Source organism: Cynara cardunculus (assembly GCF_001531365.2).
Source record: "Cynara cardunculus var. scolymus isolate 2C chromosome LG 7, CcrdV1, whole genome shotgun sequence".
NCBI classification, from domain to species: domain Eukaryota; kingdom Viridiplantae; phylum Streptophyta; class Magnoliopsida; order Asterales; family Asteraceae; genus Cynara; species Cynara cardunculus.
Genome location: NC_037534.1, coordinates 10,275,259 through 10,294,613, shown reverse-complemented (window position 1 = coordinate 10,294,613; position 19,355 = coordinate 10,275,259). Strand labels below are relative to the sequence as shown.

General features: G+C 34.3%; 1 protein-coding gene across 3 annotated transcripts; it reads left to right on the top strand.

The window, feature by feature from the left end:
• Nucleotides 1–2,383: 2,383 nt before the first annotated feature.
• Nucleotides 2,384–18,883, top strand: LOC112515309 (inositol 1,3,4-trisphosphate 5/6-kinase 4). 3 transcript variants are annotated; one of them, XM_025122038.1, is made up of 12 exons: nt 2,384–2,668; nt 3,497–3,532; nt 11,698–11,896; nt 11,998–12,092; nt 12,410–12,475; nt 12,885–13,087; nt 13,758–13,911; nt 14,020–14,133; nt 14,726–14,788; nt 16,540–16,685; nt 16,946–17,090; nt 18,480–18,883. In XM_025122038.1, exons 1-12 carry the CDS (start codon nt 2,531–2,533, stop codon nt 18,621–18,623), a joined length of 1,503 nt encoding a protein of 500 aa, XP_024977806.1. In that variant the 5' UTR covers nt 2,384–2,530; the 3' UTR covers nt 18,624–18,883. The 3 variants fall into 3 exon arrangements, with proteins under 3 accessions (XP_024977806.1, XP_024977807.1, XP_024977808.1); XM_025122040.1 differs by having other exon boundaries at nt 2,432–2,668; nt 11,839–11,896; XM_025122039.1 differs by lacking the exon at nt 12,410–12,475 and having other exon boundaries at nt 2,418–2,668.
• The last annotated feature ends 472 nt before the right edge of the window (nt 18,884–19,355 follow it).

The following is a 19,355-nucleotide window of genomic DNA, read 5'->3' as shown; positions in this document are numbered from 1 at the left end:
TTTATATAAATATTTACAAGCTTATAATCTTTTTGTGGTTCTCATTTGATTATCATCTCTCCTCGAACACACAAATATATATATATATATATATATATAATTTCTAAAAAAATCATTTTTATTAATTTAAATATTGTCTATATATATGTATAATCTTTTTAGTATGTAAATCTATAAAAGCTTATTACAATCAGTCATATATATAAATCAACTTATTTTACTTTTTTAATTCATGTTATATCAATCTCTTCTTTTCTATCTTTATAATTTAAAATTTAGTGACGATAAATAATATTAATTGATCAATATTTATTAATTTACAATGACTTCGGACTCATAAAATGCAACCTCTCTCTCCATGTATTATATATTTACACATACACATACATATATATATATATATATATATATCATCAATATAATAATTAGAATATTAATGATAATAAATAACATTTATTAATTAGTATTTAAAAATATTTATTTATTGATTTGTACTTATAAAATTTGTATTAATACATGTTTAAGCCCCAAAATACATATTCACAATTTTATAAATGTGTTTCTATCATTCATAATTAAGAGATCAATGAATTCTCTATCTCATAATTAAGAGTAGAGTTGGAGTAGATATTACCTTTTGAAAGTGAACACTTACTTTCTGACAAACTAAAATAGAAACGAGAACATTTATTTCGGGACGGATGAATTATTTGTTTTCGTTGTTTGTAAACATCATTCGTCTTATAACAATGAATTATTTTATATAGTAATTTATACGTATTAATAATCGGTTAATATATTTTCATATTATTTATAGACTAAATTTCTATTTACCATATTTTTTGTACATATAGTTATGTGCGATTTACACGTACAATTATTTAGTTCTTAAATAAAAATCGGTAGAAGTATCATCCTCTTTTTTGTAAAAAGAAAAAACCTCATCATCAATCAGACAAACAATACATAAATTATCAACACTCATGTCGTTATTATTACTCATTTTATTTAATTTTATAACTTTATTCCTAAACATATATCTCTATGTGTGTGTGTGTGTGTGTATATATATATATATATACTAGAAGAATACTCGCGCAATGCAGCGAAATACATTTTGATTTTAATATTTCATTTTATTCTTTATCTCAGTCGATGTTATAATATGGTCTTACGTGATTTTGAAAAAACGATGATTTTTTATTTTTAAATAAAATATAAATATGAACTTATCATAATAATTTGACAAAAATATATTGATATTAGTATCAAATTAACTAGTTAAAATTTCTCATTTTTTGTGTAACTTTTTAATTCAATTTTTTAATTATAATCAATTTAGGTTCAATAACGAAGTAATTTATATTTGGTTTAATAATATAATTTTATTATAAAGATAATAATTAATTATTTTGTTAGAACTCGATAATTATTCTAATTATATTTTATATTTTAAAATGAGATGTTTATCATCTATTTGATTATGTTTATCTGCAGTTAGTTACCCAAATTCAAACATTGAGCTTTAATAAGTTGTACTTATGCATAATTTACTGTAATATTGGATTTTAAGTAATATACATCAATATACAGTACTTTATGCATAAAAAATGGTTTTTAAGAGTTTTTGTCAAATACTTTATAATATAGTATTGATATATATTAAAATTTCACTAACTAGATTTTATTAACTTTTTCAAATTATTTAAATACTATTTGTTGATAATTCTATTAATAACTTATCTATCTATCTATCTATATATATATATATATATATATATATATATATATATATATATATATATATATATAGACTTGGGATCATGTGAGACCAAAGGTTTTTCGTGAGACCCGTAAGATTAATTCTCAACCCTTAGATTAGATCTACAATCAGAACATTCATAATCACAAAATTGCCATGAGACTTCTCAATAATCACAAAATTGCCACCGTACAACTTTAGACCATTAGATAATTAGTTTATAAAGTTGATCAATGAACATAAATTGGTCTTACGGGTCTCACGAAAAATCTTTGATCTCACGTGAATCCAACTCTCTCTCTCTCTCTCTCTCTCTCTATATATATATATATATATGGTTGGATTTACATGAGACCAACCTATTTTTGTGAGACTCGTAAGACCATATTTTTTAAAAAAAGTCGAACATTTACAACAAAAACACTATGAAGTTTCAAGTATAAAAAGATGGTCTCATTGGTCTCATGAAAATAGACTGCTCTCACGTGATCTCAAGTCTGTATATATTTATACACATATATATATATATATATATATTTATACATACAATATTCAAATTATTAACCAAAGTAGTGTATTATAACTTCAAAATTGAAAAAGAATTTGAGGCGTTTACTAGGAAAGGGATCAAAGCATATATGGACATGGCGATTGTCAGTGTAGGCAGGTCGATTAGAAATGGAGTCACATAGAACAGGTTGCTGAATCATCTTTGCATTATATTGATGACACCCACATCAAAAAAGGATCATCCACAGTGAAAATCCAATGGGTGGTGGCGTCGGTGGAATTCTGCTCGACAGCTCTGTAATCTTGGATTCCACCTCAAACGATGATGAAACTGCAACACTTCGCACCGGAGCAGACTATTTACTTCGCAAGCTTCGCCATTCCAACATTCCTACGGTAACTCTCTTTTTGTTCTCCGGCCACTATCCTCGCTGCCTTTGGTTTCTTAGATCTTGGTGTGCATGGAATCCTGGTGGATTCTTCTACTACTTTCGTTGTTTTAATCTCTTCGACATTATTCCTTTAGATTGCTTGAATTGTACCTCTATGCAGAAAGGGGTTTTCTCTGGAACCCACGGATTGTATGGGAATCTGTTAATCCTTGTTCATACCCATGGAAATACCTCAAGCCACCATCGGAGCTAAAAAAACTTATGAGAGGGGATGGAATTTCCAAATTGATTATAATTTCTATTTTGGGGCCAAATTCTTTAACTTCATGAACTCCCACTAAATTTCTTAAATATCTTTGTTCACTAGAAAAGCTGGAGGGGCTAACACCTCTCTGGCTCTGTTGCTACCTCAGACCCTGACATAATGCTTCTTAGGAGCTAGCTATAAGATAATCAGAAGAGAAAGACAAATTAGTGGAATGTTGTGGATCAAGATCAATAGAATCAATAATTTGGGAGGAAACTGTAGGCAATCTGCATGTGTAAAGGGATACTATTTGTACTCCTGAGAGTCTGAAATGTAGTTGATGATCTCTCAAAATTTGTAGATTTTTACATTCTTACCGTTTCAGAAAACACAAATCTGTAGTTAATTCTTGGTTATGACCTTTCTATTTATAAACTAGTTGTTGGCTAAAATAGGTTGTGGTCTAAGTGCTTTGTTGTTGTCCTACTCAAGAACTGGTAATTATTTGCACCTGTTCGTATGTAAGCTTGCTTATCTCATCGTTTTTGTTAGCATTTAACCATCAGTTTTTTTTTTTCTGTGCAGGGAATATCTTATGCAGTAGGTCTTTCGGAAGCGAAGGTAATACTTCATTATGTGCTTTTGCATGAATCAAACCATATATATTTTATGTAAAGAATATATTAAGTGGGTTTTTGACTCCAACATGATTTTTGTGGCTCTTTTGTATTTATGTTGATTTCTCAAATATTTATGCTTGGTGAAGACTAATAAATACACAGTTTGATGTTTTCCAATTACTGCCAGCCAAAGAGAACGTATATTGAATAATATCTCATCCATGAATTGATATATAATGTTTGGTATTAGGAGTTAAGGGATTGCCAACTATTGTGTGATTAACATTATAACACACTGGATAGTGGTATATAGTTGAAGGTTTTGGGGAACCATATTCCCCTCTGTCAGATATGCAAGGCAATTTATAGTCCCTGTGTCCCAAAAGAGAGCATATTTAATGTCTTATTTTATGTTTTGGCACATTGGCCTATCTATATGTACTCTTTTTGTTCCTATGTTTTTCAATAATTCTATTTTGCTTTTGAGGCCAACTCTCTTTCATGGTATCAGAGCCATGACTCTAGATTCAAACCCTAGCCATTAGAAATTAACCACTGCGCCTCCTTTCTGCAAGTGCCTCTGCACATATCAGTCTAATAGGTCCCTGAACCATCATCTCAAAGTTAACTGGTCTTGTTGTCCATTGTTTGACTTTTGTTTCCCCTCAAATTTTGTACTTCTCTTCTGTAGCCTGCCCTAACAACGATGTGGCAGTTCTCATAAGTCATGGATTAGGGGTACACAAGCTGCTTTAAGGCAGCTGCCAATGGTTCGCTTCTTATCAAAATGTTTGAAATTGTTGCTATTATAGTCATGGTTACCTAGTATACGAATTCTTAGAGAGAAGATTTTTGTGTATTTCAATACTTTGGAGTATATAATATTTATAAGGCTAGTATACAACAAACTAAACCTACAACTTAGGGAACAACTTTGGATTAACATGGCTAACAAACTCAACTAGGATTAGGAATGATAATTATGAATATTCCAACACTCCCGCTTAAGCGAGCGTGTATATATCGGTCATGCCAAGGTTGTAAGTAAGGTCTTCGAATAATCTTCTTGTGAGACCTTTTGTTAGTATGTCGACTACTTGCTGCGTGGTGGTTAAGTAAATCATGCACACACTTCCGGAGTCAAGTTTTTCTTTCCATTTTCCCACGTAGTTCGTYGGTCAAACCAACGATTATCTTCTCAAAGTAATAGGGAGATCCTTTTCTAGTTAGACTTCTTGATGAAATGCCGATCTACTTTCACGTGCTTAATTCGGTCATAGTGAACTGGGTTTTGAGCTATGCTTACTGTTACTTTGTAACTTCATAGGGGATTCAAACAGTACACATAGCTCCTCTATTACCCATCATAGCCATATTCCTTCACAGATACCATGTGCCACTGCTCTGAATTCAAAATCAGCAGTGCTACGAGACAATACAACAGGTTGTTTATTACTTCCCCATGTCATGAGATTCCCCCATAAATAACTGCAATATCCGTTGGTACAACGTCCTTCGGTGGCAACACGTGCCCAATCAACATCTATGAATACTTTAATGAACCTATTTTCTCCTTTCTTGAAGTGCAGTCCTTTCCCAAGGTCCCTTTTAAGTAACTCAATACTCTATAAGCTGCTGCCATGTGTCTCTCCTTTGGAGAGTGCATAAATTGGTAGATAACACAAACAACAAAAGTGATATCTTACCTTGCTCGTAAGAGATCGATGAGTTTTCCTACCAACCTTTGATATCTCTCTTTGTAAGCCTCTAGACTATCTTCCTCAGCTCCTAGCTTTTTAGGTTCTATTGGGATTTGAAATTGAGATTCCTTCTTGGCTTCTTACAACTTCCATACATAGGAAGTATTTAAGTGGTCCAAGGTCTTCCATTTCGAACTCCGAGTTGAGGTAGGCTTTTAGTTGGTTGATTTCATTCAAGTCGTCTCCTATCATGATTATGTCATCAACATATATGATAAGGATTGAGAGCTTATCATTTTCCGAGTGCTTAAAGAACATATTGTGATCCGCTTGTCCTTGACTGTACCCTCTACTTGTTACTGCTTGAGTGAATCTACTAAACCAACCCTCAGTGATTGTTTTAGCACGTAAAGTGACTTCTTTAATCTGCACACCTTTCCTTCGAGGTTTTCAAATCCAGGGGAAATCCATATAAGCATCCTCACTGAGTTCACCATTTAGGAATGCATTTTTAACATCCAATTGCATTAGAGGCCAATAGAGGTTAACTGCCAAGGAGAGTAAAACTCAAACAATATTGAGTTTTGCAACAGGGGCTAGCATCTTTTGATAGTCAATGCCAAATTGAGTGTAGCCTTTAACTACAAGTCTTGCCTTGTACCTGTTTATGCTGCCATCACTATTGTACTTGATGGTGAACAACCATCTGCATCCAACAGTCTTCTTCCTAGTTGGAAGGTCACTTAGATCCCATGTTCCATTATTCCTCAATATTGTTCGTTCCTCCAAGACTGCACTCTTCCATTTAGAGGATTGAAGAGCGTCTATGGTTTTTGGAGTTTCAACCTGATCCAAACGAGTAAGGAATGCGCTATGTGTAGGAGACAACTTCTCATAGGACACAAAATTGGAAATTGGGTGCTTCGTACATGATCGGATCATCGGACTCCCTTTCGAAGGGCAATTGGGAGATTTTCATGTCTTGTAGTTGTAGTATTTGAGACAACTGTTGATGATTGTTAATTTTCAAAATAGTTTTCAAGGACAACTTCTTGTGGTTTCAGAGTTATTGATTTATCCATTCTAGTAGAGTGATGTCCTCGAATAAACAAGCAAATCGGGTCCATCCAGTTTGGGAACCTATCAGGTTCACGCAGTGAGGGATTCGTGAGAAATGATGGCCTTTCGAGGTAGTCTACAAAGAGATTTTCTGGAACTGGAATTATTTGAATATCATGTTGGTTTTCCTGATTTTTGGCAACTTCAAGGTCAAGGAGACCATTTAAGGACAATCTTCTTTTAGACTTTCCCCCTAAAGATGATGCCTGGGAAAATAGGGCTCAAATTCGAACAACATCACGTCCTTAGAGACGAAGATTCATTGCAAGGCAGGTAAGAAACACTTCTATCCTTTCTGTGTCGATGAATAGCCAATGAAGAAAATTTGTGGGTATGAAGATCGGGTTTGGACTGACTTGGATCACGGGAATGGACAAAAGCTTTACACCCACAGTTTTTCAGTGAAAGAGAGGAGGCTTGAAATAGTAGAAATTCTTTTTAGGCTAGTAATAGAGGTTTGCAGGCCAAGAACTTTGAAAGGTAATCGATTTATAAGGTAACCTGCGATGAGAACAACTTCACCCTACAAATATTTGGAAGTGTGCATGGTGAACATCAAGGCACTTGTTATGGCTAATAAGTTTCGGTTCTTTCGTTCGAAGACACTGTTCTGTTGGGGGTTATGTCCGAACATGAGCTTTAGGTAGGGTTTGGTATGCTGACAGGATTGGACTAGACAGAACTGGGTAGGACTGGACGGGACAAGTTGTCTGTCTGGTGTTTGGTACGATTAGAACTGAATTGGACAAGTTGCCCCCAAAAAAGTTGTTTGATGATTTTATATGTAATATAATAATTATAAATGACAAAAATCAAGTAAAAAAATATGTAAATAATTTAATTTATAAACATTTTTAAACAATTTTCATATATATAAATACATACATTGATACATATATAATAGTACCAAATTTCAATGAAAAATGTAGAATAAATTACGGATTTGGTCCCTAATGTATGTCAATTATTACATATTTGGTTCTTTATCTTCATTTATTACGAAAGAACCTGCAACGTATGCAGTTTTTTTATGGATTTGGTCCCTCAAACTAACATTCGTCCATTTTATCTGTTGAGTACAAGGGTAAATTGGTCTTTTTAGCATTTTTCTTTATTTTAACATTTTCTAATTAATTTTCTTTGTTTCATCAAGAACAATCAAGAACGATCTTCATCTTCATTATTTATGAAAATCCATCCATGAATCTTCATCTCCCTTACCATTTATATAGAATCATTCAAAGTATTTGTAATGTAAACCCTGAAATCTAAATTAAACCTTAAAATCAAAACTCTAAAATATGAATCAAACCATTTAATCAAAACCTAAATTACACTCTAAGATAAAAAAATCTAATTCAAACCCTAATCTAATGAAGGCAACAGTTTTGGGAGATGGGTGTCGGAGGTCGAAGACCACTGGGACGAAGCACAAGGATGACCTACAGGGCGAACCACAGATCTGCAGCGCCATTCCTTCATCTCTATTGCTAGCAAAACCCATCTCCATCTGGAACTCCCACCGTCGACCAAACCCACTCTCCTTTGTCCATCTGAACTTTGAACCATCCTTGAAGACTTCATTGTTCCTGGTTTTGGATTCACTATCTGGATTCACACAATCTCGAAGACTCCATTGTTCTTGGTTTTTGATTTATGATCTCGAAGACTCCCTTGTTCCTGGGTTATATTGAATCACCAAGAAGGAGGCATCAATTTTAATTTTTGGTTTTTTATTTAGTTTTAATTTATGGATTTTGATTTAGGTTATAGGGTTTTCTTCAATGTTCTTGATGAAGAATATGGAGAAGATATTATTTGAATGGATTGAGTTAGGATTTTTGATGCATTTATGTTGTTGATGGTAGTAAGAAGATGAAGATTAAAGAAAAACAAAAACAATTAATAAAAAAATGTTAAAATAGAGAAAAAAATGATGCGTTTAACGGAGACGATAGACGAACGTTTGCATGAGGGAAGAAATCCAAAACAAACTTCATAAGTGGAGGTTCTTTTGTAATAAATGAAGATAAAGGACCAAATACTTTATAAATGACATACCTTAGGGACGAAATTCATAATTTACTCAAAATTTTTATAATTGATGGTAGTTAAAAAAAACCCAGTTTGTACAAATGAAACACATGTTTTACTCAGTTTTAGAAGATCCTTATGAATTTGCAGGGGAGGTTGTTGCAGCGACAATGGTGGATGCAACAACGATCGAATGAGGTAGTGGTGGTTGAGGTAAAGGTAGTGGTTAGCCATATAGTGGTTACTACCGGTGGTGGGTGGAGGCAGAAGCAATGGTGGCTAGTGACTATGGAGGACGTGAAAATGGTGGACAACTATGAAACTATGGTGGCTAGTGACAATGGAGTCAAATATTCGGTGGGTATTAGAACAAGATTTAAAGAAGACATAAAGGTTAGGCCATTAGGGCGGTACCTTGGATAGATTTGTTGAGGAGTCGGTGCAGAGTCTCTAACTAGGCTCTGTTTAGTTGGACGTACATAACCTCATCTAAGGTTGGTGGTCCTTTTGAGACCAGTGCATAGTTCATATACACGACCTCTTTGTTTGTTCTTCCTCGAGTCTCCTCTTTCTCGAGGCTTAAAGGTGGGTGGTCCTTTTCATACAAGTGCAAAGGTCTGTATAGGATAATTGCCATTGTTGAAGACTAGTTTGGCTCTTTTTTGTTCTCCGAGCATCACATGTTGGCGGTTTTCTAGACGGTAAACCTGCAAATGCTTCACCAATTGACGGTAAGGGGGTTAGCCTAGAATTCTTCCACTCACCTCATCCAAATCATCATTTAAACCTGCTAGGAAATCGCAAAGTCCTGCTTTCTCTAAGTGAGCCTTGAATTTGACATGTTCTTTGACTTCGCCTCAATCAACTGCATAGAACATATTTGGTTTTGCCATGACTTTCAAATAGTTATAGTAGTTGGTTACTTCAGATGTACCTTGATGAATCTCTTTCAACTTCGTCATGATCTCGAACACTATGAAGGCATTTCCTAAGTCAGGGTAGTTTTCATTGACTGCATTCTAGATTTCTGTTGTAGTTTTAAACAAGTAGGTATGACTGATGTTGCTTTCCATAGAGTCGATGAGCCATGCTATTACAATTGAGTGGTTAAGTTCCCACGAATCATATTGCTTATCAGTTGAACTAGTGCGAGGGATGCTACCATTGAGGTATCCCAATTTACCCTATAGACTAAGACCATTGCAGGAAATTTTGTCCATTGAGTTTCTGACTGTAGGTTGGGGTCTGTGATTGGTAGAAGATTCGGATGTCAAGATGCTGGACGAAAGATCTTGATAAATTACTCAACTGAAAGCAAAGAAAAAATCGTATGGTTATGCAATGATTAAGAGGGAAAGAGGAATCCAAACTATAGTCGGATGAGTAGGCCAGTAATGGAGCATAGAAACACAACCTAGATTCTAAGGCTCTAATGCCATATACGAATTGAAAGAGGGAAGATTTATGTGTATTTCAATACTTTGGAGTAGACAATATTATAAGGCTAGGATACAACAAACTAAACCTACAACTTAGGGAACAAACTTTGGATTAACATGGCTAACAAACTCTCTGCAAACTAGGAAGATAAGTTTGGATATTCCAACACCTAGTTTCACACAATGCTCTTAAATCCGGACGTGAGATCGATCCTTACTAGATGCCCAAGAGAACTCTCTAAAGAAGGGTATACAACGTCCATATTCTTCTAGGCTTTTTTGTATCATGCAGATTCTCATCATACTTGTATTGATATTAGACTTGTGTAGTAGAACCTGGAAAGGTTTCTAGATCTAAGGAGTTCCTTGAAGAGTTAGAGCCTCCTATAGAAAGGGGTATCCTCCCTCATTTTTAAGCATCCAAGAGTTGGAATCCAAATTTGAGAATCAATAAGCCAATAAGCTTATGAAGCACTCCTCATCATCAGGGGTGGACCTACGAAGGCCCGAGCGGGGTCCCGTGCACCTGCTCAACCAATTTTTGCAAGTAGAATTTTTTTGGGGTATGAAAGGTACACCTACTAAACTTTGAGGGGTGCTCTGGAATATTAGAAAATACAAAGAACATCAAAAACCAAAAACCGAAAGGGTCTCTCGAAATCAACCAAAAAACCTTTAAAAAATATCTCTTGAAATGTTGGAATTCCGCTAACATGCGAGTTTGTAAGTCTTTGATCCATCTTAAGGGTGCGTTTGGTACACTGGACAGGACAGGACAGAACAAAACAGGGATCACTGTTTCACATTTGGCAAGACTTTTATGTGGAATAGACGGGAACAAACAGGCATATTCCACCCTAACCCATGGAACAAGGTGGAACAGACTTATGTTTTACCAATATAACCTGAAAATAAAACCTAATTCACTTCTAAAAATCAAACGCGCCCCCTCTTTACATTTTATTCATTCTTTAAATTTTATTTATTGTATTTTATACTTCATAAACTTTCACTATATTATCCTCAAATATTAGTTTTATACGGTTTCTATATTTTGATTAAATTATGTAAATTATTAAATATTAATAATAATAAATAATATAGAAAAGGTATAAAATAAAGATCGGAAACTACATAAACTTTTTATTTTGTTGTCAATTTAATTGTCTTGATGAAAACTTTCTAATGATATATTTTGTTATAAAAAATATTTATTATATTATAATTTAATAAATTACATAAATTAATACAAATATATAAATAGCTCATTAGGGATAAATTTTGTTCTTTTATCTTTTTTGTCCTGTCCAGTTTTGTCTTCCCAAATGCTGAACAACGTTCATGTCGAGTCTTTATCCCGTCCAGTTCTGTCTTGTTCTGGTACCAAACACACCCTAAAGGTGCACCTGCTCGGAAAAAATCCTGGGTCTGCTGCTGCTCATTATCCTCTAGTTTTGTTCATAGCTTCTCTGAATCATATCATGCCTGCGACAGCCTACTTGCATAGGATCTGGACTAGATGACCTGCTCTGGTGCTATGGGTTTTTGGTTTGGTTTCAGCTGGAGTCCCAAATTTCTGAATAAGAAAAGATTTCTTTTGCTATTGGTTTGATTGGTCCATGACTTCGATAAACATAAGCATTCCTTTGCCTGCCAATGTTTCTTTTCTGTTTCATTTTCTCAAATGATCAAGAATACATTCTTAAAGAACACATTCTGGTGTTTCTATAGTAAATGGTACTCCCTTTCCTCCTCCTCTTAACAGTTCCTTTTCAATTTGGTATATTTAGGTTAGACTCTCTTGGCGGCCTTTCTAGTATTTTTAAGTATTAGTTCATGATTAAGTACCTAACTATTTTATGTGCTTATTGTAGGTGAGCCTTCTTGAGAAGCTGATTTGTGTATACTCATTTGAGCATTTCATCTATAATCCATCTTCTCTGGATGACACTGTAAACGCGGTTTCTCTAGCTTGGGATAATAATGGTGCAATTATTTTGCATGTGGTTTCAAAGTACAACGAAGGACTTGTTCCAAAATCATTTAGTTCTGGCTGGATGAATGTCTTTGTCAGTAAGTAACCGGACTTCAATGAGGGACTTGGTCCAAAAATTCTGGATGGATGAATGTCATTCTCAGTAAGTAACCGTGTGAATGATCTATCTACCTGTCAGATGTTGATGGTGATGATGCAAGCAGAAATCCAACTGGAATTTTCATAGAGAAACTAGAAGAGTTACCTCTGACGGTCTGTGAGTTGAATAGAAAGGTAATAATAGTGTCTCTTTCATTTATGTATGACAGATTTCTTGTACATCAAGCTACTTTAATCCACCCTCTTAAAAAATACGGTAGAGAATATGCTGTTGATCACGATACTAGAGAGATGTATGGCTTTTCGGGCATACTAAAAATTTATCTAAAGCTTTATAAATGGATATAAAATGATTTATGTTCGTTTATATGTGTGCTTTTCATGACACGTGGTCATTGTTTAGTTATGCTTTGATGGATATGAATTGCCTCTTGCATCTTCATCTTTAGTTATGTTTCCTTGTTCACTTTCTGTTCTTTGCTTTCAAGCAGTCAAGTGAGGGTAATCTGGTTGTGGGTTATATTATGAAGCCAAGTCGAGAAGAAGATTTTGCAAAGGTGAGAACTTTTGTAGTTCTTTCAAATTTAAATATATACTAAAAATGCCTTCCGTCAATATCAACATAAAAAAGATTTACAGGCTCAAGGAGGAATAATTGGATATGAAATAATAATAAAAAGTGTAATTGATTGGACGATATGTTTTCACATGGTATGTTGCCATCTTGCCACAAAATCATTAGAAGAATATTGTGATCCTCCCTTGGCTAACATCTCAAAAACTGTTTTTTCGCTTAAGTTGATAGTTCTAATCTTGCATTTGGCCAAACTTATTACGAATTGTAATTTCTCGTCTCTGAATGAATGATTGTGGCCATGAAGGAATCATTCACGAAATGTTGTATGGTAAAAGTATTTGATATGATTATAGCATTGGAAGCTAATTAGTATCATGTTCTGTTTGCAGAGAGGTGCATTTCCGTTAAACCCTACCCAAAATGGGTTGATATTTCTACCTCTCACTTTTGACCTCCCAATATTAACTCAGTTGAAAAAAGTGGAAATTGTTATCCATAAAGCAACTGATGAAATTTCCTCAATTGAAAGAAGCAATTCTAGTGATTGCTCTAGTAAGATCATTTACACCAGAGGAATGCTGGAATTGCAGAGGTAAACTTCTATTCACCTCTGTGTAGTTCTGATTTTTGTAGCCTTGGTTTCAATATTAGTGTCATAAGTTAAGACTCAATGAGTATATAAACTCAAATTGTTGGTTTATTATATATATATATATTTATATATATATATATATATATTCTTTTTTAAGGCACATATATATAAATATTATGAACTGAATTACATTTACATCATAAGGAATTAATCTGAATGGTATCTTCTCAATTTGCAAGTTGACTTCAAAGGACAGATTTGTCATGTGAGAGCGTATCGGATGTTTGGTCAATATCTCTGAACTCGTATATTGGTTCTGTTTGCTTAATTACTTGCCAAACTAAATTATGCAGACGTGCCTGTTCCATTTGCTGCTTTTCTTTTTTCCTTCTTTCTCAACCTTCCATTTTGCTCACACTGTTGCACAAGCCGGGGGTCTTCATGGAAACAATCTCCCTATCCTTTGGGGTACCCTGCTCTCGAGTGGGGTATACTGTAGAAGATTGTGTACACACATACATCCATCGCTAAATCCAATTTCTTCAAGTATTTTCAACTGCACTGTCTAAATGTGTGAATGGATTGTTTTCTTCTTATTCTTGGGTCAAAAGAAAGTGAACTCGTATCATTGAGCCACATGGACTTGTTTCCTTTTCTTCTTGTTCCTCAGGTGTATAGGTGAACTGTCAGATTGCTGCGTGATTGATCCATTTGATAACATTTTTCCTATTGTGGATCGACTAAAAATCCAAGAGATCCTACTAGGATTGGAGGATCTTAAAACAGAAAGCCAATGCAAAATCAGAGGGCCTTACTATTTAAAGGTTTTTACATCATAAATTTTTATATATTATATATCAATTCACTTCTCTGCATCATAAATTGTTATTATCCACTTGATATTGAGTTTACCTGTAGAAATGTGTTTATAGGTTGATAGCTTTGACGATCTTGAATTGGAACAAAGGCTTTGTGGAGCTAAACTATCCCTTCCGAGTATTGTAAAACCTCAAGTTGCTTGTGGTGTAGCCGATGCCCACAGTATGGTAATAACTGCTTCTGTTTTTCAGTGCAATGTCAACTCTAGTTTACTCGGCACGTTTGGTCCCTGTGGTTTACCCTTTTTAATGGATTTGGTCCTGAAATCAAAATAGTTACGGATTTGGTTTGCATCTTTGCACTCCTTGAGTCCCTCGAGATAACAAAGACTAACAATACAGAGATTATATGAGTGGAGAGACGTGGAATATACTAGTACTCCCCCATCAATATAAAAATGTAAACTTACACTTTTTTTGTAGTCACCGTAGAGATTTCGTATTTGGAAATTACCTATTTTACTAGTTTTTGTTATATAGTTTATGTTGAAAATTCATGGAACTTCAGACAATTTGATGGTTTAAGTTTGACCTTTAACTTCAAGAGACAAAAGTTACCTCTGTTTTTCTGGAACATGGGGCAGTAAAGGGAATCTGGTCCAGCTTTTGAAGGACTTTATATGCTTGAAACACAAAGAACAACAAGGACGAACCCAACAGTCGTCTTTTAATATAGTGAAGCTGTGTTCCATCAACACAAGTAACCTGCAATCATTAACATCTTATTATATGCTCAATGGGCTCATGTAGTAATTGGCAGGCCATTGTCTTTAAAGCTGCTGATTTCACGGGTTTATCTGTTCCTCTTCCAGCAGTTGTGCAGGTATGAAATTTAATTTATTAGCTAGGGATATATATATATATATATATATATATAGAGAGAGAGAGAGAGAGACCCAACATCAAATAGAAACCATCTACAAGTTACAAACCGTGAAAACTAGTTTCATGTATTATTTCGTCCGTTTCAAAGATGAAACAATACATGTGAAAACCAAACCCGTGAAAATCAACCAGAACTATCCCGTGAGTTTGATTTTAAGCTATGATTCATATTGTCTCACATGTCTTGTGCGTGAGTATGAATGTGTGTTTCATGTATAAACGTATTTTCGAGTTCTATTTCACACACAAAACATTCCTTGACGTTTTATCTATGAAACAACATTGTACGAACACTGGATGTTCACACGTATTTTTTCAACTATGAAACAACACATACAAACTGGTTTTCATGGTTTCTAACTTTTAGACAATTTTTATTTTATTTGTCCCCTATATGTGTGCATATATATGCATGTATTAGTATGTATGTATGTTTGGTATATCCCTTTTAGGGTCTTACATGTTAGGGGTTATTTAGGAGAATAACCTGCTGACATATTTTTTTTCTTTTTAAAGGCATGACATTCTGTCGGGTTTTGAGGCATTCTTGTTTTTTGAAAAGGAATTTTAAAATTAGGCGGCGTTCTTAAGTCTGTCAGAAGGTCATGCATTTAGAAAAATCTATAAGAAGGTTATTCTCCTAAATAACCCAGGATTGAATAAGTTACCGCCCAACCACTTTAAGCTTTCACCAAGCAGTGTGAGGTGCAAGTTGACCTTATAGACTAGTGTGTCTTTGTTGCTTTTAGGAGTGTCTTGAGAATTTAGCTTATCACAGCTGCCTGAACTTTGTCTTGAAGTTTGATGATTTCAACTACGGAAATTTACTAAATGGCTAGTTGTTCTGCAAGTCAGGTCTTCAGGGCATACATCTTACCTCCCTACTACCTCTTGTATGAGATTTACTTGGTCCGTTTGGTTTGGTTTGGTTATTTTACCTTTTATCCATTCTTCAAAATGGTGAAGATACTTTATTGACATCAACTTTGACTTGAGGCTAAACTTTGAAATGTGACTCTCTCTAAAACAGGAAAAATGAGAAGTGGACCTGTTGTTTGGGACATCGGGAGTAATGAACCCTCAGGAGTCCACTTATAAAATAGAAAAGATGTAGCAACATTAGCTTATATTCATGCCAAATTTTGAATTTGATTCATTGCACATAACAAAAAATCAGATACAATATTTACATGGTTTAGCTATTTGCCTACATCTGTTGTTGTTGTTGGGTTTTGTATGTACATAGTTTGTGAACTCGGTATACATAGAAGAAGGGTGACATCATATATCAACAATAGAAAAGCAGGGGAATATTCTCTACCTAACCGTCTTAGCTGTGATTAGTAACAATTTTTTAGTACCTAGTCTGTTTTACTTTACGATACGAAATAGACTCCATGTCCAACTGGTTTGCGGTTCTTCAAAAATACTCCAGAAACCAAACCAAAACAAACTCAATATACCCCACACAGAAGTAGCGTCTAGGAAGGGCAGGATGTATCTATATCCTGATTGGTAGGTTGGCTATTTTCTTGAAGACTTTAAAACATACTCTAGAAAACAACAAAGAAAGAATCTTTAGATTTTCTCCGTATGATGCGCAACTGAAGCAAGGCCTCTTTCACTGTTTATGCAGATTTTAGTTTTTAGCTTTAGATATATTTAGTCTCATGTGAACGAAAACTGCAGGAATATGTCGATCATTCATCTACTCTTTTCAAATTCTATGTCTTGGGGGAAAAGGTATTCTATGCAGTCAAGAATTCAACACCTAATGCTGATGTCTTGAAGAACACGGCTGAGAAAAATGGATTCAAACCTCTACTCTTCGACAGGTACTCCATCTGATGTCCGCCATTGCTTTTGGTACACAGGACAGAACAAAATTCATTTTTTTGTCCCACCTAAATAGTTGGAACAAAAATCAAGGAGATAGGACAAGATTGGTAAATTACTAAACTACCCATCGCAAATTAAAACCCTAAAACCTTGCACCTACCTCACTCTCGCACGTCATCCAGTCCCGTCTGTGTACCAAATGCAAATGCTGAATCAAGCCAAGAGCATTTATCGACATGTCCATGGTTTTTCGCAGTTTAAAATCTCTGCCTACTGATGGAAACAAGAAGCCTTCTCCTAAGTTGGAAGAGCAGCAGGATCTTGATATTGGGCTTGTTACTGATGCTGCAAATTACCTTGGAAGGGTTCTTGATCTGACCATATTTGGCTTTGATGTTGTTGTGAGTCCCCCCTCCATATATTTCAAATAGTTATTTTCCTGCAAATATGCAAAAAGAACACTGCATTTTCCAACAACGAGCCATATTCTAAGCAAAACGTCCAAGCAAGATGTCGCTTTTGCATCTTTATATCAATATTTTGTTCGAACCATTCAAGCTTGGACATTGTAGTGTTGCTTTTGCATTTTCACAAGAATGATGGTTGATTTGAAATGAGAATCCAATTACAATGGTTCACAACGTCAATGACTCATGTCACAAACAAGTTAGCGCATCTCCAACAGGTTCTCTATACTTTCTCTAAAATAAAGAATCAAAAGTTAAAATCTCTAAACAAAATTACATTCAACTTCAACATATTCTCGATTTTAGAGATTTCAGTATTAATTATATTATTAATTTATTCTATTGTTTGTTCATCCCAATACACTTTTTAATAAAACTTTATATAAACTAATAATAGTTTAATCCATTTGTGGGAATGAATAAAAAAATAATTTCTCCCACCTACCATCAAGTTCTAGAGATTTCTCCAAACTTGGAGTTTTCTCTTATTTTATTTATTATAGAGAATAATATAGTCTCTTAAGTGAAATATAGAACAAAATCTTTATTATAGTATAGAGAATCTAATGGAGATGCTCTTACTAACCATTTGAACTATTGTACTTGGCTTTCGTACAAACGAAAAGCATCCTAGTTTGCTCAAAATCGCTTATTCTCGTAAAGTAAAATGCGACAAAATTGTCTTGGTTCCTATTTAGTGTAACAAAATATTTTTTTCTCAATTAATGCAACAAAGTTTCAAAATTTTCTATTGTGTACCAATTTGACCGATAACCTGTTGATCTTATGATATTTCATGACGTGGATGCAAAGTTTGTCGTCCTTTGCTGTAACCCTTTTGTCAACCTTCCGTAAAATGGGTATCAACGTCATCAAATGTTACAAGATCAACAGGCAACCAGTCAAAATGGGTTTAAAATAGGGAATTTTGAACATCGATAGTGAAATTTTTTTGTTATATTGATTGAAAGTTTTGAAATTTTGAAAAAAAAATAGGGAATTTTGAAACTGTTATATCGATTGAGAAACTTTTTTGTTACACTAAGTAAGAACTAAACCAAACTTTAGTAACTGTAGGTGTCAGGTCCAGTTTGTATACGACTCAAATAATCCCATGGCCCCTAGTAGATCCTCCAATGGCCCTTGGGGGAACTTTGAAGCATTTTGCTCTTATAAACAATGGTGTTTTTTTTTACAGTTTCATAAGAATGATGGTTGGTTTACCGTGGAAAACATCAAGTACAATAATTCAAAAAGTATTACAAGGTGATATATTTTCAATTTACTTGTGGTTGAATTCGTGGCATGTTATCTATGTTTCAGATTCAGGAGGGGACACGAGATCATGTCATTGTGGACGTAAATTACTTGCCATCTTTCAAAGAAGTGCCCGATGAAATCGCGATTCCTGCATTTTGGGATGCTATCAAGATGAAATATCTGTCGAAAAAGGGCAAAAACGGCTAATAGTTTATCGATGTATGCTCCACAACCGTGCAAGTGTAAACTAGACATGATTTAGCTTCAGTTATTTGAACATTTAGGAAGTTTGTTACTCTTCTATCCATGAATAGTTTCACACTCCTGCTACAAAAGCATGTGTTCTTGAAGAATCAAAATAGAAAATGTTGTCCTTCAAGATCCAATAAGCAGCAGAACAAACTGAGGAGCATTTGGAACCTTTCTTTATCAGAGCTCAAGGCTTTCAATACCACTAATTCTATAAATATTGGGATTGTTTGTTTACCTCTTAATAGTTCTATTAAGAGGCAACTTTTGAATCGTTAAGAGGTGAATCTTGTTTGGCAAAAAAAAGTCTCTTAATGGTTCTAAAACCCTTTGAATGATTTTGTATCCTGGATCTCCCTTAATCATTAAGAACCCTAATTTCGTTGTACATAATTACCAAACAATTATATTTCATTTTGCATTATATCATAAGAGCCTCTAATCATTCTTGACCACTTAATCATTTTACACCAAACCATTCAGCAATTGCCAAATAGCCCTTAAAATATATTTAGGGGTTATTTATCCAACGCTTACCAGGCAATAAGTCAACACGTTCACTTAATTTATTGGGTAAGATTTTAGTTCATTAAAATGACATCGTATACAACAATAAGTCGTTACTCTCACTTACCGAGAATCTTATCAAGTTACTTTACATTATCGATAAGAGTCATATGCAACAATTTA

Excerpts from the sequence above, each read along its gene's own strand:
- LOC112515309 (XM_025122038.1), top strand. The coding sequence starts at position 2,531 with ATGGGTGGTGGCGTCGGTGGAATTCTGCTCGACAGCTCTGTAATCTTG. Across the intron at positions 12,476-12,884 it reads GAGAAGAAGATTTTGCAAAG|AGAGGTGCATTTCCGTTAAA; the intron begins GTGAGAACTTTT and ends TTCTGTTTGCAG. Across the intron at positions 13,912-14,019 it reads GAGGGCCTTACTATTTAAAG|GTTGATAGCTTTGACGATCT; the intron begins GTTTTTACATCA and ends ATGTGTTTATAG.